Source organism: Varroa destructor, unplaced genomic scaffold, assembly GCF_002443255.2.
Source record: "Varroa destructor unplaced genomic scaffold, Vdes_3.0 BEIS01000006.1, whole genome shotgun sequence".
Classification (NCBI taxonomy): domain Eukaryota; kingdom Metazoa; phylum Arthropoda; class Arachnida; order Mesostigmata; family Varroidae; genus Varroa; species Varroa destructor.
The window spans coordinates 31,372,152-31,396,822 of NW_019211459.1; the positions used below are offsets into that span (position 1 = coordinate 31,372,152).

A 24,671-nucleotide genomic window follows, 5' to 3' on the forward strand; every position below is an offset into this window, starting at 1 on the left:
GGTCGCCCTTTAAAGCAGCACGCGCGGGGGGGGAGGGGGCCAGGGAGTCGAAAGGCAGGCGGCTAGAGCTTGGAGAGAGGTGGTAAAAGGCACTTGAGTTTGCGCGGCGTTTTGCCACCGCACCCCCTACCGTGGCTACAACCCACAGCGATCCCTGTTGTGATACAGTCCCCGCTCTCAAATGCACAGCGACGATAGGCCCTCAGTCGGCATCGCTGGCTAGGCTCACACCACTAGCACCGCCATGGCTGATAAAAGATAATAAAACATGATCTGTGCATTTGGCTTTGCCCCCACCCCCTTTTTTTGCCCCTGTTTCGTCGTCCGCCATCATCAGCCCTATCAGCTCCATTCGCTTCATCAGCGTTCCAGCAGTCGCCTGCTGTTTGCAGCAGCCCGAACTCCTGCCCATCTAAGGCCGGCGTCGAGTAGAACGACGACCAATGGGAGTGCGGCTCCGGGCCACGCCCCTCCAATTGCTCTGACGGCCAATCGGATAGCATCGGCTGGCATTATGCGAGCGCGTTGGTGCGACCCCTGATCCTAGTTGGTCTTCACCGAGGTCTCGGCCCTTGCTCGACGCCCCACGCCCTGTCGACCGCCGTCTACTGGGCGGCAGCCTCCAGCTGTCTCGGGTCGTGTCCAGTTGGCGAATCGTCGACTCACCGACCTCGAGACCAGCAGAGCAGCGCCAGAGCGGTGAACGCGACCAAGCTGACCCCCGGCACTGACGACTACGCGCCGGCTTCGCATCGCCTGTTCGCTACCACGATAGCGCTACCACTCCATTGTGCTTCCATCGCCAAGAACAGTCAGAGGACAGTAGTAGAGACTTCACTGACTATTAAGATCGGATTAACCAAATGATTGCTCATGTACATGACGTTGCATGATAGAAAAGGACACGCCGAAGCGGATTGATTACAGAAAAAAGTTAACTAGAAAAAAAAAGCTACACTGCTAACATAGGCTAGCATAGGCAACGACGAAAAACAAGCGTCTATGTAGCGAATCGTGTATAGGTTGATCCGGCAGAGCGGATAATAGGAGGTATTGTCCCTTTTTCGTAAATAGTGAAATTGGCGGTATGATTATAGCAGTCGAAAGTAGAAAAAACGACAAACATTTGCTTTACTCTAAGACTAAGTCCGACAACAAGTGACCCCGTAAAAACTTTAAATCTATATATAAGGAAAACTTTGAAGCTAGCGTTCATCTATAAAAAGTGCAGCTCCAGTATTAACATCATGTTACCCCTAGCTAGACACACGACGTCGCCAGGAATTGCAACCCAGCTAAACAAAGGTGAGTCTTCAAGTTAGTGAGAAAGCTGTATATTGTGGAACTGGAGTGTCACGAAGTTCTTTCATAAATATGACAAATCTAGATTATCATTGCTGACGTGATGCCCGGATAGGAAATTTGCACCGGATAAACCGGGTTGGTGCGCTTACGAATCCTCAAGTGTTCCGTTCTATCTCTGCGTGTGCTCTTTTTTTCCAGAATTTCACTGATAACGAGAATGTCCTTGTTCCTGCATTCAATAGTCCCATTACCTAGCAAATATCTATAGATATCAATACTGATGGTAAATTACTTAAAGTTCATTACTTTTTACCTCCTAAAGCGAATTATATTCGAGTTTCTAGGTTTAAAACGCTTTTGTCTATCGTGAATATGAGCCTTTAGCTGTGGCATTGTTTCAGACTAGTATCTGTAATCAATAGAAAGTTTGAAGATTCTATAGATGTTAAAAATCTATAAGTTATATTCTATCTACGCTCCTAAACTGAAACTTAGAACTTATTTTGTTAGAAACCTAGAACTTATACTTATTTTGTTGATAGTTATTTTGTTGAGGAAAACTTACCTGGCCCTACATCATGTTGTAATACCAAAATTTTAATTTAAATAACATTACATCCTAGCCGGTGCTCTACTTTGAGGAAAAATAAAACCCGCTATCAAAAGCCATTACAGATTTAGTACGAAAGTAAATCCTGTTTTAGAGTTTGGATATTATTAAAATAAGTTGGGCAAAACAAGCTGTGTCCGTCATTGCTTGTCCGTCGTGCTTTTATTAGAAGTTATTTCAAGACACGGAACGTTACCAACAAACTTAATCTAATATAGATTTTCAAATAACTATTTACAATGATATTTTATCTACCGTCGATGATTCCAATGGTTTTATCAAGAAAAGGTTGAAAGGCTGGGACCTAGCAGGAGAACCGAGAATAGCCGAAGACAAAAGATAGCTTTCTACTTTTATCTTATCCGACCTAATGTCAACGTAGTTCTGCACGTCAAACTTAAAGTATCAACTCATATACGTACATTAGCTTAGCGCAAATATATTTTAAAGGAGTTCAGGAAGGTAGCTCCTAGTAAGTAATAATAGTTAAGCGAGACCGTGTCTGTGTCATTGAGGTGCATAATCAGGCTTCATGAATTGCAGGTCTAAAGAGTTTCCTCATATCTCGTGAAATTATAGAAAAGGTAACTTTATTTCCTGCTCGCTATGACTATTCTGACAAAGTATAGATTTAATGTACCTGAGAGATATAAAGGTGATGGTGATGCCATCAAACTAACTAAATATATATAAAGCACGTTCCATAAAAATGCCTATATAGAGACTCGAATTATCCATATAGCTTAGTTACTTGCTCTATTGCTCTGTCTTAAACGGAAGATATTTGAAAATAATCTTCAATACAATATAATTCAGTGCAGTGTGAAACATCTACGCAATATGAGCACTCCTCCGTCATATAATAAATAGCTCGTTAAGAAGGACAAAGTCCACTGATGATAATCCAGCATACCAGATTAGGATTAGTTCGCAGCTTTATCAAAGATCAGCCAGAAAAAACAAACGAACTTATCGTCGGGCACCGTTTCTTTCCAATCGAGAATTTACAAGGGCTAGCACTCATTTGCACACTGTTAACAACTAAACTGGCAGGTGCTCGATCGAGCTCAGGTCAGGTCAGCGTCGTTCGAGATTAACACACAAGTAACCGCACCGCTAATCTACTACAGAGATACAACGCACGACAGACAAAGTGCCGCTAGCGCAGACGTGCCAGTTTATGTTTCAGCAAGTAAAGAGCTAGAGGCAAAACAACCTCGAGAGGTTACGTTTGTACCCATCTAAGAGACGTTTCAGTGCGAGATCTACGTGTGTCTTTCAAGCGGCCTCGCAAACAGTGTAGATGAGTGGCTCCGGAGAATAGATTAAGACGCGCAGACGCCTAAACATTGCCCCCCTGCCTTACCACGCGATCTCAAAATGCTCTTTATAGATTCAGGATTTCAACAGTCTGAATTGACTTCGTAATCCTTCTAGTTGGGCCGGAGAGCACCGAAAGAGTTTGCGCCAGAAGTGAATTATATTCAAACGTAGTGTTGGCTTAATACAATCGGAAGAAGTTTCGTTTGGAAGAAGGTTTTCTCGTGTAGGCGACATTCTGACGATCGAAAAAAACGTTCACAAACAGCTATATCGACACGGAACAAACAAAAGCTCAATTTCCACGAGTCACGAAGTCACCTGATAAAACATTTCTGAATTAAACGTGAAGAGTAATTGCGAGCACCTTCCTAGAGATCATCGTTTTGAACTTACTCAGTTGTTCCTATCGAGTCTTGAGATTCGTATCCATTACATGTCAGATTCTAGTTGTGCTCGTAGATGCTACACATCTATTCACCCCCTGGTCACACGTATTCAACAACATCATCGGTACAAAACTATACATAACAAAATACTTCACTCAAAAGATATTTACTCATATGCCCTCGCAGTTGTAATACTCATAGGTTAAAAAAGTTAAAAGGCTTAAAAGTAAGTTCTGAGCCTGTGATAGATTCAGGGTTTCAGACTTGCGAACGAAAGTACTAAAGGCTAGCAACCTGCATAGTACTTTAATTACAGTTCGGCCAGCATTTGCTACAAATACATTTGTATTAGGTTCATGAAGACGCCTGTTTAGAACCTGTGAATCGCGAAAAGCGAAAAGTATTCGCTTTGGCTATTTCAACCGCCATCTTTCATCACGCTGCTGCTAAACAGTTCGGTGAACTTCCGTTCCCACCTGGTAAGGTACTCGGAAAAACCCTCCGTTGTCAGAAACCTAAAGCAAAATTCAAAGTCTTTAATGAGTAAATTATTCAGCAAGGGAATAAATTATTCAGCTTCTTGCCAGTTAATGAAGGCCCAAAGAGGTTATCTTAATTTGGTTACGAAATGCGAGATCTTCTATTGTACAAGTCTTGCAAATTTCATCTACCCTATAAGCCGCTAATGATTAAATGGGAGGAACGCTTTTACAAGGCTGAGGACATTTTAATATTTTTCTGTGATGTGCGAGATGAAACTACAGCCACTGCAAAAGTTAAGTGGCCTGAGATACGGAAAACTGACGTACTGAAGGAGAGATCCAACGAGAGGCCGTATAGTTTCAGCCATGATCATGCGTTCCCTCGACGATTTTCCAGGTTGACAGTTCGTATCGTCAATTTAAATATTGTCATGTTAAGCTCAGCTAGGGGATGCCACAGTTGAAATCTGCTAGAGCCGTATATGTCTATATTATTCACGTAGAGGATAGCCTTGACCAGGCTTTTTTGGGCTTTTTGTTTTCCTAGGGAAATCTCTATGTTAGACTAGAAATAGACGGAGGGCTCAGATTAACACTTGGGGCCAGGCCTATCGTTCTGAAAAAACGGTGCAGCTCCATCACCCTACCGTGAATGCTTATCTTTTTTCTCCTGTAGGATTATATTCCATTATACAGCCATGCTGAACCATATCTTTAGATGTAGAGTCGAAGGCGACCTTCAAAATCGACGCACACCGCGTGTAAGGAGCGCGTTTGTGTATTTACTGCCTTTTTAATGCCCATCATCAGCACACTGCATGTTGTCTTTGCGAAACGCTTTCTCCGAAGAAAAAAAAATAATAATAATAACAAATAGATTATTGAAATAATAAATAGAAATTTCGAAAAAAAAAAAGAAAATGTTTCTCTTAATCAGCAGACGAGCGAGTAGCTTGTAGCATACGCTCTTGTTAGTGATTTCGTACCATGACAATGGCAAAGCTGGCTCGCTTTCGCTTTTGGGAGTCGAGGCATTTCCTCATCTCGCCGTCAGAGTGCGCCACTTATTAAGGAGTGCTTACCGACAAAGGATCAGAACTTGAGTTCCGCTGTGTTGTTGTTCTGCTGGTTCTTGAAGGCCTACAGGATCTCTAGCATAATGAAGCACGCTGCGCTCTGCTACGTATTCACCGACTGCAGAGAACGATGGCTTTCACCGAACATACCAGTGAAATGATTAATCCAGCTTGTTGGGTATACATTCGAACAGCTGCGTGGTAGGGGGCTGTGAGGGTGCCGCTCTGAGTTCGTTGTTTATTATCCATCCATCCATCGTCCAACTGCACTTCTACTAGTGTTCTGCGCTCGCCGAGCGAGGCTACAGAGCTTCGCTTCTAGTCCTATTGGCACGGGGCCCGCATACTACGAGCTATTTCTTGAAAGGAAGCAAATTTCACTTCCAGTAATAGTCACTGCTAACACATCAGTAACCAAAGATCCGGCGTGCCCCTCAAGCGTCGGTAGCAACATGGGGGTTCGGGTTGATTATCCAGAGAGTATTGTCCAAAACGTGTCTCATAGTAGTGATGTGCAATTTCAGTTGGTCGGTCCGGGCGTGTTTTAAAATCACTAGCTACATTTAGAGGAGAGACCGAGAGCAGTGAGGATGCTTGCAGACCATTAACCAGCTTCGACATGTCTGATATGGCGACCTTGACCATGCAATCTAACTGCGTTAGTAAGAATTTACTCATCCGATATTTGCCATTCTCAAATACCAGCTTAGACGAGCAACTGGTCTTGCCCAGGGGCCAGCATATCGGCAATATAAATAGATATTAAAGATAAGTCATAATAATAGATTACATTGAGGTAGATAGACTGTGCTGTTATAGCCGAAACGCTACAAGTTCGTGCTTCCGACAGAAAAAACCTTCTTTCAGTGAAAAATGTCCGGGAGATATGCCACAAAGATGAGAAAAAAACGTTTTCTGTTCAAATTTACCAACAACCGCCTACAACAAATCGATTTTCAAACAATATACCCACAGATAAGTCGTCTGTACAGTTCTACCTAGCGACGTATATGACTATAACAAGGCATCACGAGGCTGATTTAGCGATGATTTTTTTCAAACCGGTGTACACCAGATTGAAAGTAGGGTAACAGACAATTTTTGCACAAATTTCTGAACGGCTTTAAATGAAAATAGATTTTACCGATTCAGTTAAAACTTAACTTGGAAGAGTTGGCCGAGATTCGTTATTTTGGTTCCGGAGTCATTCGGTAACCTGGAACTTTGAAATTCTTTATCTTTGGAACTTTCTTGCTAATTATCTAATGACAAACGAATAGCTTGGTCTTGAACGTGAGTGAGACGTCCTTCAGTCGAGATTTTTTCATTTTATGAATAATAGTAAGTTACAGTTGGTTAAATAACTTTTTGTCAGAATTGACGATTATATTTCGAAAATAGTAAACGCTTATACACGTGAGCTTTTAAGAAAAGTTCATACGGCCTTGATTTTTTTTTCTGTTCTATAAGAGCTAAAGTCTCTGAGCTCAAATAAGACGCAGTGTCTGTGCCGCTGTCGAATCCAGTTACCGATATATTAGCTCTGGACAATCAAATCTTATCTACCTCAATCAAGCCTATACGCAGCAAGCTGGTATTAAGAATTCTAATAATTAGAAAGATGTAGAGATAAAAAAAGAAACAGTTTTCCTTGGCACATTTGAATTTAACAAATTAGAATTGGTGAATATTAGCCAGGGGTCAGGATCTCCTGAGATCTCTTGCCATACTATTGCTAAAATGTAAATACTCCCTAGAGCATAATATTATCTCTAACAGTTATGCTGGATCGTGGCCGGTATCAGTCTGATTGAGTCTTGTTGTTTTTAGTAATCTATAGCTCCGATTGATAAAAATATCTAAGTTGATATCATTATAAAGCTGTTATAAGCTCTGTCCTGAATTTTCTCAGTCTTCTGATTGAGTTGTGATCTATTCAGACTTTAGATTAGTTTGCCTATGCATAAATCAACCCTTTTACGTTTATGTTCTTTTGGGTCAATCTATAAGAACGTCCATTTAAGACTTGTTACAACGAAAGAGTTCTATGCTTTTAAGATAACAGTTACGGTCTTCTTTACAGAATCCTGCTTACCGAATGGCTGAAGGTTAATGAAGTTCAATAATCTTTTGCTACTCTTGCTCAGAAAAAGTGAAGTTCTAAAGCCAGACGCTTGACATAACAGCTCAGATGTTATTATTTGTCTAACAATGATTTATCTTTGATTCGCGGTGTCTCTATAAGTAATTGCCGTACAAATGCAATCATACATAGCACAATATAATCAAGCGACCGGCATTACCTGTATCAGGACTATTTTATGCAGTAGAAACACGGATTATATATGAGTTCTCGGGGGGTAAAAGGGTAGGTAAAAAGCTTGCTTTAATTGTCATGCCCAAAATGCTTTTAGTCATTTGTTACGTTTTTGAACAAAATGATGGATACAGTGGCCATCGCCATGGAAGGTACAGGTCAACAGAGGAACGGCAAGTTATTGTTCTACTTTATGTTTAGGCTTTCTAAGATGTGAGAAAAATGTATGGATCATTAACGTTAATATTGCCGTTTTAGGCTTCTATTTTTTACGTTTCAACGCACATTCTAGGCAGAGGCAAATTATTGATATTTACGTATGGTTTAGGTTAAATCGAGTAAGTTATTTTTCTCTTATTGTGTCAATTTCTAGAAAGGGAGCCACTGTGTAGGGTGTGCGGTGATCGCGCTTCCGGTAGACATTACGGGGTAGCGTCCTGTGATGGATGTCGAGGTTTTTTCAAGCGTTCCGTAAGGCGTAATCTGCACTATGCTTGCAAGGAAGGGGGCCTCTGTGTTGTGGATGTCGCCCGCCGAAACCAGTGCCAAGCTTGTCGCCTTAAAAAATGTCTCGCAGTCAACATGCGTCGAGAAGGTATATGTGAGTGACCTGCAGATAAATAGAAAAAACTAACCTATTTATGATACTATCGAGCTACGAAACTTGTTCAAGTTCCTAACAGAAAAGCTGAAAACCTATTATCTTCTACGACGTTTAAGGATTTCGTCCAACGGATGCTGACGACTATTTTTGACGTCAGCCCAAAAACAGACCGTTAGAATAGAACAGGCAGTGTCCCGTTAACATTATCTATTAGTATAGTTGTTTTTGTTGTCTCTCCGCCGATTATTTTTGTTTATTGTTAAATATGTCGTATAGAACCTATAAAAACTTTACAAAATTTACAGCCTTATACTGGCAATCGGAAATTCGCATCAAACAATATCAATAAACCACCGCAACAGAAAATGTTTACAACTTTTTTAGTATAGCTCATTACATCTTGCGTGGACAGCTAACAGCACTCGCTGATGACAGAGTAAAAATAGTCTTTCACACACACTTTTCCACAGACACCCTAGAAAAGTTAACTGCGTATTACTGAATAATAATATTGCTCTCTACAAATGGGTGCCGTAAATAACACCGTTTACACTCTAGAGAACTTGTTATTTTATTGAAGTAGGAATTGTTAAAAAAAAATTATATTTACCGTACACTCGTATTTTGTTAAACTACTTCATTGTCCTGTTAGCGATATCAAACGTCTTGCGTTAACCTAGGGCTTGCTTAGTGGACCTTGAAAACCTGATTTGGCCGTTTCAAATGAGGCAGTACTAGCTTGTTTTGCAATGATGATGACGTATCTCGAAGTATGCTTCAATAGGCCTGGACGACAATTGAACATCGTCCGTATAGGCGAACTTTGTAATGTGAAAGTAACAAATAAAAGTGTCCAGCTAGGAAATACTAATCTAGCTAACGGGACACCTTGGCAAAGTCAATTTTCAGCAGGCACATGCCTCTCCGATTAACATGAGCCGTGTTGAAGGTCGTTGTCTAGACGACAATAAAGATATGGGTGTTTCCACGTAAACAATGATGGTTATCAAGGCTACCAATATCTGGGCTTTAAGAAAGGCAACATGTACCATTTTTATTTTGGTACAGCAGTAGCTTTAGAGGTAATTTGTATCGCATACTCTGATAATTATTAGGCCCTTGTTAGTAGCTGGTATATATAGAGGAAAAAAAAAAACGAGTTCTCATAAGATGGTGTGACTTACGTAGAACAATTTAAACACACGCAAGGTTTATATAAGATACCTAAACACTTGCCGGTTAACCAAGGCGCTACTAAGGGAACAGTTGCTTCCAACGGTTTATGTAAAGTTTCAAAAGCTACAGCGCGATAATCAAAGCTTTAGAGGTATCATCGCCAAGTCCCTTGGAATACGAATAAGGGATACTCAGACAGAAGATGTAGCAGGAGTTCCATTCGAAATTACCTTGAAGATCGCAACAGATCTACTGTGTACCCCATAATTAGACAAATGCAGTGACGACAAACCTTTGCATACCATTTTACTGAACGAGAGGTTTTCTGAAACTACGCTATCTATGTAATTTGGTCAAAAATATCCTCTCAACTAAATATCGCATAGCAGATAACCTTTTTTTTTTGGGGTATGTCTGTCCTGCAGTTGACAACCTGTCGCCGCTTTACTTCCGGTGGCAAGCGTCATTCCCAGCGCAACATGCGCCCACCTTTCAAAGTGCAGACATTTACTTCAAGCCCTTATGTGAGCCATTTTCGTTGTATATACACAAGCATCTCTACCCAAAGCAGTAAGACGGTAAACTGAAAATCCACCGATGATACCGGAGTATATATTCCTAGCAAAAGCTAACAAGAGTCTGTTATTGAGTATATATGCTTTGAACTACAAATGTCGTATTGTTTGTGTTATTGTATGCAGAACTAATTGAAATGATCTATTTTCAAAACGACATTTTCAAAAGAACACCAACAAGGCAAGTTTCCTGAATAAACAATTATAAACTAGGTTCGCCTTACCTGAGCCCCGTGTTAATGTCGTAACGATAGCGTGTTCCAGTGTTAAAGTGAGGTCTAGGTTCCAGGTTGAACATAGACATACGGCCTACTTTGTGCTGGGCGCCAACCATCTGAGGCAGCGATTGACTAACGTATTACAACCAAACATAAAACTCGGCATGTTTAATCTTATCTACAATAACAAATTCAGTCGGTAAAGGGGAGTTAAAAACATCACCAAAAACAGCAATTTTTTGAACTCCTCATAGTCAAGGTCCCTGAAAAAAATAATAAGTTCCTTGGTCGCCAAGAATCAGCACTTTATGATATCAGTAGGGTTTGTAAACGATATCAGGAAAGTTTACCTCGCAAGAATGTAAGACTGTTATATCAACTGTTCAGAGAGAAAGACTAAACAGGCTTAAAGTGTCACTGAGAAAGCACAAAAAGTAATTTTAACGACCTTGGACTCTGGGATTTCATTTTTGATAATTTTAACTTATGTGAACCCCTGGATTCTTTGTGTAATTGTTTTTTTTAAATACAAATCCAACAAATGATGTCGTTCCTCATAGAAATACCTGACTTATCCTTTCGCCTCCATATTAAAAATTTCCTTAATTGTATCTAATTTTGTATTAATTGTGTCCTCATATACTATTTTCCCGTGCGAATATATATATATATATATATATATATATATATATATGTAATCTCCAATCTAATTACTACGCTAGCTAATCAAAGACTTTTTTTATTGATAGCTTTTTAACGCGCCACGTCAAGTCACGTCATCAACAAATGACTTGTTTCTTGTCGTCTGCTCACGTTACACTAATTGGCCCCCGGATTGGCGTGAAAAGCTGTTTCAAGCCGGAAGCTTTTCATACAAAGCACTGAACGCCGCCTCCTGTTTTTTTTGTACTCAATTTAATATTTTTAGCCTAGTAACAATTAATAACTATTCGATCGTTGGTATGATTACCATACTACAGCGGTTCAGCATGAACGCGCCCCGCGTTCAGGTCCTCGTCGGCGACTCCTCGACTCCATCTCGAATTTGGCATTTCCGTTAGCGGCTACTACTGAGCTGCCTCTCCCATCATCAGCAGTATATGCCGCCTATCAGCTATTGAATCGGCCTCCACCTTCCCTAACGGACGCGTCACCCACAGCGATCTCGTTGTGGTCGGAGACTGCAGTCGAGTTGGTTAATACAAACGGGAAGGGCGCGGAAGAAGGCCATACGCGTCAGGAGCTTTCGCTGTCGCCTCTTCAGGCGGCTTCACCGGAACGAGATGCCGAGAAATCACCATCAAGTAGAGATGGGAAATCTCCTGTTGCCAGTCTACCTTCAGCAAATCCGTTTGTCTCACACCCCGCTCCGGACGAGAACCCCCAGGTACGCTTTGAATGTCTTGCTCAGAGTTTCAGGTTCATACAAAAAAATCGAATATGTTACACTCAAGTAACCATATGACAAAAGTCACACATTTAGCTTTAAGACTGTGATTGAGTTCGGCAGTTGGAAATCACAACATTTCGATGTTATTTATTTACTGCCTCGGAATGGACTGAAGATTATCTTATATATATATATATATATATTACAAAAGTCTATCCGAAATTTCCCTACACGTCTATCTCACCACTTCGAATTTTCAATATAACTTCACAATCGCGTATCTTAGGAAAGCGCTGCAAAGCTATTATTCTGCACAATGAGATGGACCCGCTCGATGCCAGCCTTTCAGCAACTGACTTGTCCGGATCAAACCTTGCTCGTGGAACACTCTTGGGCTGAAGTGTTTTTGTGCACAGCTGCCCAATCTCGCTTCGAGCTACCTACTCACGGTAAGTTTCTATGCATTTACTATCTAATCTTACATACATACGTCTGGTTGTTTTTTGTGTAGCGGATTTGCTAGCAGAAAACACTTCGCGAACGAAATAGCCACTGCATATAGTGTAACCAAGGAATTTGTTTAATAACCATCTTGCCACAAGCGCTGCTTATCGGCTGCAAAATATATATATATATATATATATATATAATTGTGTAAGCATGAAGGACCTTTTTTCTGTGCGTAAAATATCGAATATTATGGATGATCTTTGGAGAGCTCTGGGGCGCTGCACAAATGTTGATACAGCCCCAGAATGGATCCATATCAGAACAGTGGAATTGGTCCTCAAATGTTTATCCATCACAAACACTAAGTTCGATCTTATAACATGTAGAATGGGTAAAAGCCTTTGTCTCACTTCACTGTTTGACGTCGGCGAAAACGTGAACGACCAAATACAGCGACCAGCTTTACCAGGAAGCACTGTGCTTATGTATAGCATACGTATTCGTTAATTTTACTGCAAGAACCATAATATTCACACGATCAATAAAGTTGTGTTCTTTACCAATGAGGGATTGATTGCAACTGTTTGTTACAGGTTGTATCGTGAATGAGCCAGCGAGCTCTGCTAGCCGTAAACAATTACACATTTTGCGGGAAACTCTTCATCAGCTAATCACAATGGAAACGGACGAGACTGAATTCGCATGTTTAAAAGCTTTAGCATTGTTTCGTCCTGGTAAGTCGAAACACAGACCGAATGAACGAATCCTTTCATCCGGCATCGTAACTTGATGACGCCTATCATTTTTTCCCGACGATAAGTATCGAAGGGTTTTCACTCTTGATAGATTTCAATTCATCTTTCTTCAGAATTGCCTGGCCTCTACGACGTGGCGCACGTAGAACGTGTTCAGGAACAGACATTAGAGGCGCTAGCAGCTCACGAGGCGTCAAGGAAGAGTGCAAACCGACAGGATCGTCAAGAAAATAGGCAAGGATCGGCGTCGTCTCCCGCAGAGGATTCGCAACGTGGCTTGGCAGCATTATCGATATCGCGAGCTCATCGTTTGCTACTCCTTCTTGGAGCTCTACGGTCCGCAAGGACTTCCCTTCTCGAAGATGTGTACTTCCGCTCTACGATCGGTCCAGTTCCTATTGAACGCATCCTGTGCGACGTACTACAGTCACAGTCTGCATAAAATCAAGTTTCTGCACCACTAAACATGTTGAACTGTTACATACAGAGCAGTAATCGCGCTAATATGGCCTGCGCGGTTTGTCCTAGACTGAAACAGCGAAGGACGAACATTTGGAAAGCACATGGCGCAGCAAATCATGCGTACGGTCACTAGTATGCTTTCTTCCTAACGAAAGAACGTATAGTGAAACGCATCGAAGATCTAAATTGTATCTTTATGCGCCGCCTCAGGTAATCCATTGGACACTTCATTTTCGCACAAGCAAAAGAGCTTGATCTACCACCACTAAATACATAGCTAACACCAATCAAATTGTTACTGTATAGAGGCAAGCTATATACTGAAATAAGACTTCACCTTAGCACTAAGCCCTTCAGGGCATCAGCAGATCAACGATTTTATTTCGTACAAGAAACCACTTATCAAGGGCGACCCATTATTGTAGCTCGTAGTAGCTATGAGCTGCACAAGTGGGATAGATATACGCATTGATTGGGTAAGCTTGGTAATACGACTTACGGTTAGAATGAACTGATCGCAATAACCCGCAATAGGGTCATATCGAACTTGAAAACAGTGCCCAGTAATAGTACATTTATTACTGCTGTAGCAGAATTCAACGTGGGACAAATCGCACCCAATAAAAAAAAGTGTTCAATAACCGAGTTTATTTAAGATATTCACTATTGGGCATTTGATCTAAAGGCAGATCAAGCTCATTTCAAGAACGATATATTTGTATCCAATTTTGTATTTATTTGTGAGAGAATGGCAACAAATGAACCACTCGAGCCGCGACCCTCTGCTCAACGAAATAAACCTCCTTTAGGATCAGCTGACCTTCAATATGTAGACATTTTTCAACTAAAAGCTCATCTAACTGAATGATTTTCAGCTCTTACGAAAAAGTATGTTGTCAACGGTTTGCGGACATGCGCATGGACGTCACACTGGTAGCAACCACACAATTATCGAACATCTTTTAACTTGAGGCTTATTTTATTCCGTAACTTTAGGGGATTCGGCGTGTAGCATAGAACGTGTGCTATTTATCGAAAAGGCAAGCATGTTTTTAGCTCGTTGCTAGCAGAAGCAGTTCTGGGTTGCAGTAGTAATACTGATTAGATATAGTTACCTTTAATTTTTCACGTAATAAATACGTGTACACTTTATATTATTATAAAGCACGGAGACCACGTAACAATGTTAATAAAGGCTTGTAGATTGTATTTATGGCAGGAGCCGTTTGACCCCAAAAGACCCAAACTACTGCATGTACATAACATTTATATTAGAATGGTAGATGGTGATGAAATAAAACTAAAAACATATATGGACATAGAAAAATATTAAGGCTTTTTCAATAATCGTTTATTTTACCATGCGTGAAAGATACGAAGTCGTAACCATTTCTACATGACCATACAATTTAAAGGTTTCTGTGTTTTTTAAATTTAGCTAAAAGTACACCGGTCGATTGGTTAATGAATAACAGCGCACGCAGGCTTCCACTCTCAGCTATCACAAATAACAGTTGCCGGATTGGTCAACCTGAAGGACAAGCGTCGATCTGTATCACAGGACCAACGATTGTCAGAATTCAGGCTCATTTTACGTTTGAACAAAATACCGGTAGCGAACATTTAGGTACACTTAGAACTATGTAGGCGTGAGTTAATAGCATAATCAGGTTAAGTAACAATACTTGTTGAAGCCAGTATAGAAGTCAAATATTGCAACAATCATTTTTGAGTATGAGCTCAAACCTAAATTCACCGTAGTTTTACGATAGAACTGAAATAGAGACTTTCACTTAGGCTGAGACCTGTCGGGCAACGGGCAACTTTTTGCCCATGGCTTCGCATCCAAGTCGTTCAAAATAATCAAGTAAATACTTAAAAATGCCCCAACCTCTCAGTCGGGCCGAAGCATTCGAATTCAGTTGATATATTAAGTAGACGCAGCTCATCTTCATCGTTCTCTGAAAAAACATTGTTAGTTTGAAGACTGAAAGTGTCATTGCTCACGGCACCTAATCTTCATGACATAGTATAAATGATCCGGACAAATAGGCAAAAAAGGCTTACTTAGTTGCATTAAGCTCCATTTTAGCGAGCTCACATTCTCTCTATAAAGTCTGCAGGAAGGTTCATCTTAAACATGAATACGATGCAATCGTTTTGGCTATAAAGGGCACCGTTTGACGTTCCACTTCCAGACTGGATGCCACCTTCGCATTCAAGTTCATCAAACTTCACCTAGATAGAATACAGGACATAAACGTTAATACTTAATCAAATAATTAGATACAGAATTCGTATATATAATGACTGTACGTATGATCGATTTTTTAAAGAAACCGTCAACAATAGTACTTGAAGGTTGGGTGACCGCAAGACCCGTCCTGATTCCAGTGGCTTTTCAATATTGCCTGTAGCACCCGTAGTTACTGGGAGGTCTTTATGAAGACCTTGTCCACTCTGGTCGACGAGACGTAATAGATACTGCAATATAGCAAAACAAAAAACCATGTGATTAGCCGCCTTTGTTTAACTTAAATCTATAATAAAAATAAGGGTAATAGAAATAGTGCAATACCACTTCAACTTACCAAGAGCTATTTTTCATTTTGCTATACAAATTAATTTCAGTTAACATATATATAATGTCATTGATGATAAAATAGATCATCTATTTAAATGGTTTAGAAACAATAAATAAAAGTATCTTATTTTCGAGGATAATGAATCGCACAGCGTCAGGACTAATACCAGCAATAATTATGTGGAAAGAAGGACAGCACCTATGCGTTGTAGGTATTTTAAACAGGCGCGACGGGGTACGACATTTCAGTGTTAAAGTCAATGAGCGAAATTCTTTGTCCTAACTGTATTAAAAGACCAGCGGAAGATGCGGAAATTCTCGAGTTTCGTAGTTATCCATTAGTTATTAATAATTAGATAACATGCCATGCTAGAACTGTGAAAATAAAGGCATGTGATAAGTTATTGAATCTTTACAGACCTGTGACGGAAACGGCCAAGGCATGACATTGTTGAAGGCCCCAGGGAGCAGCTGAGGAGTTAAATGAAGAAGACGTGCTCGGTGGTCCACGAGCAGGCGAAGCCTCATCTGCTCAGTGAAGGCAGAGGTTGGTTATCAGCGAAGCACATGGATCTTCTACCATATAAATATATTGCTGGCAGTGAATATGTATGTGGTGTCCGTTCGATTTATTATAGGTTGAGAGCTGATTCGTTCCGTACACGTCTAGCAAACGTCGGATAATGTCACTGAGAAATGTCACCCCGAAAAGCGACCCCCCAACTCAAAGCAAGACCCTGATCGAATAAACGCTTTACATAAGTATTGCTAAGGAGATTCATGACATTTCTACGACTTAAATATTCAACGAGTAATAAATTGTGACTAATTATATATCACTATAAATTTAGGGAAGTATGCAGCCATGTGCGTGAGTATCGTGATCAACAAGTATTGAGGACTAGCTTTAATCGACAGTAGATTGCGTCAAATACCGTATGCCCTCTGGGCACAGTCGTAAATAGATATATGTTTAGGTGAGGAAGTGACTTGAATATCGTGAAGCGCGAGGCCGGTTGCACCTTATATCCGGGTATAGTCGGTGTATAGAAGCTGTCGCTGTAGAGAACCTGGCAAGCAGATGCAGAGTTTTCCAAAGCGTCTTGTTTAATAGTTAAAACAATATTGTTTTTTGCCAAATGTACTTAACCTGTCGCAGTTATATATCGCCATCGTCAAGTTATATACTTTTCTCTGTTTGAAATTATTCAATTCTTGGGGAAATCCTTTCCTATTACCTGTGCCCCATCGCTAGCAATTTCCAGAATACCCTTATAGGGACAGAGGTTCCAGAAGAAAGGGTCCTCAAGCAGAGCGTTGCTGATCATTTTCAACTGGTTCGAAAGTTGTAACACTTGCGAACGCAGCACCTCAATCGACTAAACGCATAACGTACAAAATGTAGAATAACAGAATGTTTTTAATCGTATATTTTCGCCATTTTATTTATTGGTATCTACTTGATAAGCTTTGAATAGTTGACATTTCTAGGAACTTATCATGGCAGCGTATACGGGTACGTTGGCGTGACACAGACGAAATGGACGTATTACGTCAGGTTGTCAAACGTACAACCAGAGTGCCTATATATTAGGTGATATATCATGTAAAATGGTAGAATAAACACTTCTGTTGTTGATACTAGATAGCTGCAGCAGTACAATATTGTTTTTATTTTGACAGCAGGGAACCTTTAAGGTGGCACCTGGAAGTGTGAAATTTACTGTAACGTAATTTACCTTCAGGAGTTCATTACTAGATAACGCAGTTGAATCGACAGTATCAGTCACGTTTTGGTAAGCTCCTCGTATAATCGTTTGTTGATTTTCTTCAAGTCTTCTCAGCCTTTGTTCCTGCCGACCAGCGTGAGAAACAATCATATCTAAATGAATATCCGTAGATTCGTGATCGCGTAATTCTTTACTCGTTGCCTGAAAAGCGAAAATCTTGATCGTTTACTTAGAAGAACTTCCCATCTCTTACATCGCCGAGCGTCAACTATGGGCGTCTTCAATGAGAGAGTTAACTGTTGTCCAAGCTATGGTACTGACAAAAAAAAAAAAGCTAGATTGAAGTGTAGACACGAATTGTTTTGTGACGTTTAGGTGAACAGGTGGTTGGTACTGAGGAAAGATTATGCACGACGTGATAAATCACTGAGTTTTTACAGAACAGATTAAAATGTTCTCTGTTGAATTCAGATGGAACTCGAAGACATAATCGAAATTTGCTGACCTTGAGTGTGCATCCGAACACATGTAAACGACATGCCCGTTTCATGGAGGTACACTCTATACGGTGAACCTCACTTTGACCGCGTTTGATATCTCGTCGACCACACAGCTGACAAAGAACTTCGACATCTGGACAGACGCTTATGTGACGCTAAAAGGTTACATTCATTATTGCAAATTAAACTATCACAACATCTTGTGTCTGTGAGCCAAATAGTTGTATGACGTATTTGACAAAAATCTGAAACCGTTCGTCGAAAATTAATTGTACGTTAATTTTCGGTTGAATGTTTGCTCGTACCACTTCCGATATGAAGCTAGTTTTACCCTCTAGGTAGATGTTTTCGATTGAAAAAGGTACGTAACACCCTTATCTAAGCACATCAACATATGCTTCATGGGTGAAGAATGCATTTCAAATTCAAGTATGTCATAGAATCGTTTTTAACTTCGCTTGCAGCGAGAGGGGGAAGAAGGGCAGCCGTCGACAATCAGGCTCGCTGTCCTATTCAGATCTTGTTTTACCTCAAGTGTCGAAGCAAACAGATGCTGTCCACACATTTGACAGGCTACTTTACGTTGAGTGCAGGTGGCAGCCCGATGGGAGGCCAGAGCTCGAAAGGAGACGCACTTGTCACAGTCCGGACAAGTTTCCTCTCGAAAAAGACACCCTTCGCTGTGTTCCTGAAATTTAAAATAGAAATTAAGATGTTTACACTATATACCACTCTTTTAGCGCGCTAAACGTGGGCTTTACGGAGGGAATAAGTGAAGCAAAAGCGTCTTATTTGGACCTTCCCATAAATTTATTAGTATCTGTTGTAGCATAGTTGTTTTAAAAACACTTGTAAATAATCTTCGCTTACATGCACGTTAATGAGGGATCCTTCGAAGTTGCATCCGTCAGCGTTCCAAATACACATTGCATTTAAATCCATGCATAATGTGTAAACGTACGGATCTTCCACGAACTTAAGGAAAGGATTCATCAAAATATTGTTACAACAGATCTCAAGTAAACTGCCAATGCTATAATATATGATATAAGTTTTCGGCATGGCAATGTTAAAAATGGCAACTTGAACAGTGTAGCTTTGAGCTTAAGTCGATAGAAATGAAACACGTAAGAAGATTCAGTTCAAACTTATATAAGTTTGAACTTAACCTATAAGTTGAATATTAATCGAATAATATGGATGATCGCTGTGCTGCTAAAAAAACTGCAGAAAAGATATACCTCTGATCGTAGCGTATCGGATCCATGCGTCCGACACCGGACAACAGATTCCATACCGATTTTCCGTAGGCAAACGGTACAGAAGGCACATGTGCAAGGCGCTTTAAATAGTGTGCCCGCTACACAGGCACATGATGAGCAGCGTGCTCCCGCAGGTACCCCTCGCAGGGAGACCAGATGATCATGTGCCCAACCTGGGAAATCGCGTAGTACCACCTAAGCGCAGTAGTGCATAGCAGCACCTTCTATAGTAATTCTATAGTAAAATTTTATGTCCGTAGCCTTAGTATCTTTTATAGAATAAAGACATAAAATAAAAAAAAATATACGCGTTTTTGTTTGCCACTGACCAAAATGGTAAACAATATCGGGAAACCTGTATTGCCAACAAGAAGCGTTTTTCTAAAACTTTTGCTGTACCTTGACAAAGTCTGCGTTCGACCGAGCTGGAGTGCTCGTTAGTCTCCTCGGTGGGGCTGGGCTGGATGAATTAGATGTTGAATTCGAGTGTCGACCGCTTGTCACGCTGGCTCGGGTTGCCATAGGCCCAGCTAGAGCTGGCGTGTTATACGAAGGCCGTGGCGACACTTCGATTAGAGGTTGTGAAAGAACAACTTCTGTAGGTGACCGAGGCAATATTTTACTCGACGATCGGGGTTTGGGTTCGTCCTGGGCTGATGATGTTGACGACGTACCGGTTACCTTATTCTTCCTAAACGAGCTGTGCTGAAGTGCCACTCGTATAAAGCACAAAAATTTGCTAGCAACCTACCGATATTCAGATAATTTAAACCTAATTCTTATATCGTGAGTAGCTTGGCATCTCCCCCATCCCGTATATCGGTAATTAAATAGCTTGACTTTACTTTTTGTTACCACCGCAGCTTGGCAAAGTACAATTTGGCCTTATGTAAGAGATTATTTTTGTTTTAGCACAATATGCTGCGTAATACAAACACCACAGGTAAATGGCAGTACGAATGCCCACGTTACAATGCATTGCCATATTGTATAATGACAAGCTGGTCCTCTATTTTTTACTTTTTTTTCTTCTATAAATAATGTAAGGAGTTAATCTTGCATGAAACGCTAATGATCCAGGAATAGGTGAACTTAAGACTTCAGGGGCAGGTTTCTTAGGGAGCCGTATCGTATTTAGCTACTGAGATGTCTGGCTTGGATCATCATTTTACATCTAGCATTCGCCTAAAAACAGTATTAACCTTTTTTTTTTAAAATTATTTTTGAGTTTCTTATATATTATCTTGCACAAAGTCTAGTCCCGGAGAGATTTGCTACAAAAAGTTCGAAGACATTCGTTGAGTGAGGTTATAATTTGTGATAAGTAGCTCTAACATGCCGTATTAATGTTAAACAAACAAATCATAGTATTACGCCAATCATAGATAGAGATGTGTTTACTCATATTTACAGAAATGACAGAATGCCCCCGAAGTGCTTTAATCGCTTCAAAGCGTCAACAACAGCAACTTTAGACTTTATCGTCTTGCCAAAAGATGGCAATTGGCCAAGTTACCCCAAGACCAATCCAAATTATATGGAACGAAGGCAACGTAAATACTAAATATAGATTAGCCGTTTACGCAACACTCAGAGATCGAATAAACGGCTGGAAAATAGAAATGAGTTTACTTACAAATGGTCAATACCATCTTATACCAGATAAACTTGTGATAGGAGTCAACTGCATGTTATGAAAAGTTATAACAGTATTCAACGCGTGTGAGCAGATCGCCCGCGTTAAAAAAACCATTCATTATTAAACCATTCAAGCTATCATAATTCGCGTATTTACAAACATCTCACATGGTGACTATAGGGTTAAAATATAACTGATTGATGCCCGACGCTTCTGATTGACTTAAGGGCACGATTCAAATGTGAGCATCCTTCGAGACGCATCTTCGTGAAATATTCAGTGACAAGTTTCGAGAGAGCCTCAACTTCCTAATAGCCTATTGTGGATCTATAACTATTTCATTTATGATCTACTAGCGTTTTGTACAGTTAATGGCGCAGCTGGCACGCGCAGCAAGCCAACGTAGTCAGCCATAGTATGACGAACGCTGATAGAAAGTACGGATGCAACTTCTACGGGCAACAGAACTTAGTAGGTTGATCATAGCAAAGTACTTAGAAGAAGAATGAATCTTCTTGAATATGGCACACGCTGGCTATCAGATCACACAGCGGTCTCACCTACAACGTATAGCTTTTCCACATGAAAAAAATACTGGACCGGATCTACTTAAATGTATGATATTTCGTTAAATGTAAAAACATCAAAGATCTTTGCTACATAACTTTAATATTACGTTATACTACATCGAAGAAGTTATATCGTGTACAAAATATGTTAAACCGTCCAGTTAGTTTCTCGTGCCGATATTGTAAAGGTTCTGGTACTATACAACGGTAGCATATAGAAACAAATTTAGTTTTGCGTTACTTCACGGGGTCAAGCGTATAATGTTCCGGCTATAAACTACAGAGGGGCACAGTATTAGATATTGAATGATACTTCAGTATGAACAGCGAGTGGTGCGGTTGAAACAAACAGCGGTATCACCAGAAATATCATAGCAAGCCTTCGTAAAGCAATGTAATATTCCATTGGAGAGACGCCCCATACCGCTTCCATCGAAAGAGCTTTTTCAGTGGAGATTATGCCACCAATTGAATCGAACGTTCAGTTTATTGTTAACGCTTATTTACGTGATCACTGTAACGTAAGTCCAAGTAAACTATACAAAGTACTCACTAGAGCCTTCACAGGCAAATGACAGCCTGTAACCTCGGGATCTGTATATAAAAGTGCTTCGTTAATTGTACGGTGTGTTTGAGTGATGCCCTGTTCACCTGACGCCGTGTGCCTCTTCTACTTATATATCTAATAACAAGACACTTATGAGATATATCGGATCGGATATCTATAGGTTACACAAGTTCGAGAGATAACGAAAGGGAAAATAAAATCGATGCGGCCCGCGGGATTATTGCCAAAACCTTGCCTCTTCGAAATACATCAGATCATCGAAGGATCGAAAATAGTTAAAAAAAAAAAATAAAAAACAAGTTCTAAATAAGTTGTCGAGGTACACATACTTGTAGGATAAAATTTGGTTTAATTCGCCCGCAGTTTTGCTTCGAACTGTTGATTCGGTCGATCGTATTAATGCGCATAGCGATTTTCCAAATGGGTCCAACGAACGAAGATTTTTCTCTCATCGTAAAAGGACTCATTTTGAAAGCTGAAAAAGGTCTATAATTCGACCGCTTATAGGTGCTGCAAAAAAGATCACACTGCAACCACCTCACTACACGACCCGTGCGCTTAGAAATTCAACAACAAATCGACCAACTGAAAGCGTGGACGATGAAAAGAACCCTCTGCACGCTTAAGAAAAATGGCTTATGATCCGGCTGGGTCTCGAAAACTCTTTTTGGCCCATTTTTATGAATAATTTTTGGAAAGGCTCGTTTCAAGGATATAAATGGTAGCAAATCAGAACTCTCGTATCCATAGATCGTTCCGAATATTCAGTACTACTAAGTGCCGAACGATAGCGTGATAAAGGGAAATTTTATGTTTGATATCCATTTTCTTTAGCATTTTTTTTTTTTACTATCCTCACGTTTACTACGATACACAACCACAATGCTACTACAACCGATATCTCTACTACATACAAATCAACATTGATTTCATAGTTGAATTCTAAGTTTGATGTGAAACACACTAAAAGGTAAGATTTTGTCAGTTTGTTGAGGTAATGAAGGACATATTTGATTTTGCTAGATCTCCAAACTCGATGTAATAACAATATACTCTTATTTGTAAAAATTTTACTATTAAAAACTGCGAAAACTTTAATTGTCTATAACCTACTTGTTGTCGTCCAATCTAATCGTTGCCGGATTCAATCGACGTACCTCAGGAGAACAGTTTTAAACCTAACCGTGCCGATAAAGCCTGTACATTAGTACTTTCTAAGTTCCTCGATTGCCCGGAACCTTCCTCTTTTCAGATGCTTTGTGAGCTTTGAAAAGTAGAGAAAGGTCTATGGAACAGATATGCTGAATATGGAAGTTACGACAACCCAGGCATTACGTAAATTCCTGCAACAGGAAACGGCACACGCGAGCCGACAAATGTATTATCGTGGCTGGAGTATTTTTGAAAATTTTCAATAATACAAAATGGAGTCGAAAAGGTTTTTCGTTTAGATTTTACAGCTTTTTTCAATCAGGACCTGCCTTTAATATTCAAGTCAGACAAATGTCATTTTGCCCCTACATTATGCCCGTCCACCAACTCATCGTTACCTCTAATGATACGTTAGAGCAATCGTGGCTCTTTTTTTGAATGTGTCAAGGTTCTCTCAAGACAGTTGTTGACTGGCTTGCATTTGCCCAAAATTTAGGTCGATCGGCATAATCCTTTTGCTGAGCCTTTTCGACCAAATGATTATTCAAAATAGTCCGGCGTGATTCATGCGGAAAATGTAATTTTTTTGCGAGTTTTCTAAAGGTGACGGGTCAACATTGGTACGTAGGTGACTTTGTCTTTTGCACGTTTTCTGCACGCCTGAACTGGTTGCGATAAGTTGTCCATAGGCAAAGTCGTCTCCAAATCCCCCTCGTTGCCACCTGTACATTGACCTACAGATTGGACCCCAAAAGCATTTCGAAGCATTAGCACCAGTCGTAAGCGCTCCAACTCGTCCCTTACACAAAACATATTGCACGTTTTTCCAAGTTTCATTTGCCATTACTCCAGTTCGTAAGAAAAAACGAAACACAGCCCAAGGATACCTATTTTAAAATGTCCGCAATAGGTTCCTTTAAGCTAGACTCACAAAGCGGCCGGAGTCAGAACACCATCTACACGGGCGAGAAAATGATGAAAGAGCAGAGGTAAGGTCTTGTGAAAGACACATGTTGCACGTCAGTGGCCTTTCCAAAGGTGAGACACAGTGCTTCAATGCGTTGAAAAGTTTCAGCGACTGTTCAAGACCGTGGCGCGTAGTTTAAGAAAAACTCCGTATCTTACAATGCTTGCCTAACAGACACGCGCCACGGATCGACTTAATACGTATACTTACTCTTGATAGAAACGACATCTTGCATGACGACTAAACGGTGACGCTTTATAACGTAGTAATAACAAATAACTGCCTGTGTTTAACAATCGCCGGAGGAACCTCTACTAGCGGCGACGCAGCAGGGCATTGGAGCGATTCACTAACTTACTATCGTTTGACGGCTGGCCACGTTGGAAACCGATAAATGTATGCTCGTGTGATTCTCTGATCTCATGGCGGCTCGACGTTATTCGAAGAACCCTACATTTATAGTTTCGAAGTACTCCAAAGCGATTAGCAGTTGGTGGCTTTTGGCAGACCGCACTCAAGTAGAAAGATAATTAAGCACGCTGGGATACGCATGAAAACAGCATTTAGCACC

General features: G+C 40.5%; 2 protein-coding genes across 13 annotated transcripts; one reads left to right on the forward strand and one right to left on the reverse strand.

Annotated features, from left to right (window-relative positions):
* The first annotated feature begins 636 nt into the window (after positions 1-636).
* On the forward strand, positions 637-14,441 carry LOC111252988 (nuclear receptor subfamily 2 group F member 6-like). Of its 3 annotated transcripts, XR_015329595.1 has the most exons (7): positions 637-1,305; positions 7,873-8,100; positions 11,053-11,459; positions 11,749-11,911; positions 12,506-12,646; positions 12,781-13,339; positions 14,005-14,441. XR_015329595.1 is itself a non-coding variant. In XM_022811737.2 (6 exons), exons 1-6 carry the CDS (start codon positions 1,248-1,250, stop codon positions 13,107-13,109), a joined length of 1,326 nt encoding a protein of 441 aa, XP_022667472.1. In that variant the 5' UTR covers positions 637-1,247; the 3' UTR covers positions 13,110-14,441. The 3 variants fall into 3 exon arrangements, 2 of the variants coding, with proteins under 2 accessions (XP_022667472.1, XP_022667471.1); XM_022811737.2 differs by having other exon boundaries at positions 12,781-14,441; XM_022811736.2 differs by having other exon boundaries at positions 7,873-8,094; positions 12,781-14,441.
* LOC111252987 (TNF receptor-associated factor 6-like) lies at positions 10,953-24,671 on the reverse strand. 10 transcript variants are annotated; one of them, XM_086992019.1, is made up of 14 exons: positions 24,311-24,619; positions 23,095-23,324; positions 19,605-19,910; positions 19,185-19,400; positions 18,814-18,918; positions 18,473-18,631; positions 17,949-18,098; positions 17,453-17,644; positions 16,952-17,092; positions 16,649-16,783; positions 16,134-16,241; positions 15,485-15,613; positions 15,197-15,367; positions 14,459-15,090 (listed from the first exon to the last, which is right to left on the reverse strand). In XM_086992019.1, exons 3-13 carry the CDS (start codon positions 19,725-19,727, stop codon positions 15,227-15,229), a joined length of 1,599 nt encoding a protein of 532 aa, XP_086848145.1. In that variant the 5' UTR covers positions 19,728-19,910; positions 23,095-23,324; positions 24,311-24,619; the 3' UTR covers positions 14,459-15,090; positions 15,197-15,226. The 10 variants fall into 10 exon arrangements, with proteins under 10 accessions (XP_022667465.1, XP_086848145.1, XP_086848146.1 ...); XM_086992020.1 differs by lacking the exon at positions 24,311-24,619 and adding an exon at positions 23,532-24,005; XM_022811730.2 differs by lacking the exons at positions 14,459-15,090; positions 23,095-23,324; positions 24,311-24,619 and adding exons at positions 10,953-11,474; positions 22,311-23,081.

Coding starts and splice junctions, on each gene's coding strand:
- LOC111252988 (XM_022811737.2), top strand. CDS start 1,248: ATGTTACCCCTAGCTAGACACACGACGTCGCCAGGAATTGCAACCCAG. Junction 8,101..11,052: donor CATGCGTCGAGAAGGTATAT/GTGAGTGACCTG, acceptor ACCATACTACAG/CGGTTCAGCATGAACGCGCC. Junction 11,460..11,748: donor CTCCGGACGAGAACCCCCAG/GTACGCTTTGAA, acceptor CGCGTATCTTAG/GAAAGCGCTGCAAAGCTATT.
- LOC111252987 (XM_022811730.2), bottom strand. CDS start 22,448: ATGAGTCCTTTTACGATGAGAGAAAAATCTTCGTTCGTTGGACCCATT. Junction 19,911..22,310: donor AACCAAATTTTATCCTACAA/GTATGTGTACCT, acceptor GTGGCACTTCAG/CACAGCTCGTTTAGGAAGAA. Junction 19,401..19,604: donor CGAACGCAGACTTTGTCAAG/GTACAGCAAAAG, acceptor TACTGCGCTTAG/GTGGTACTACGCGATTTCCC.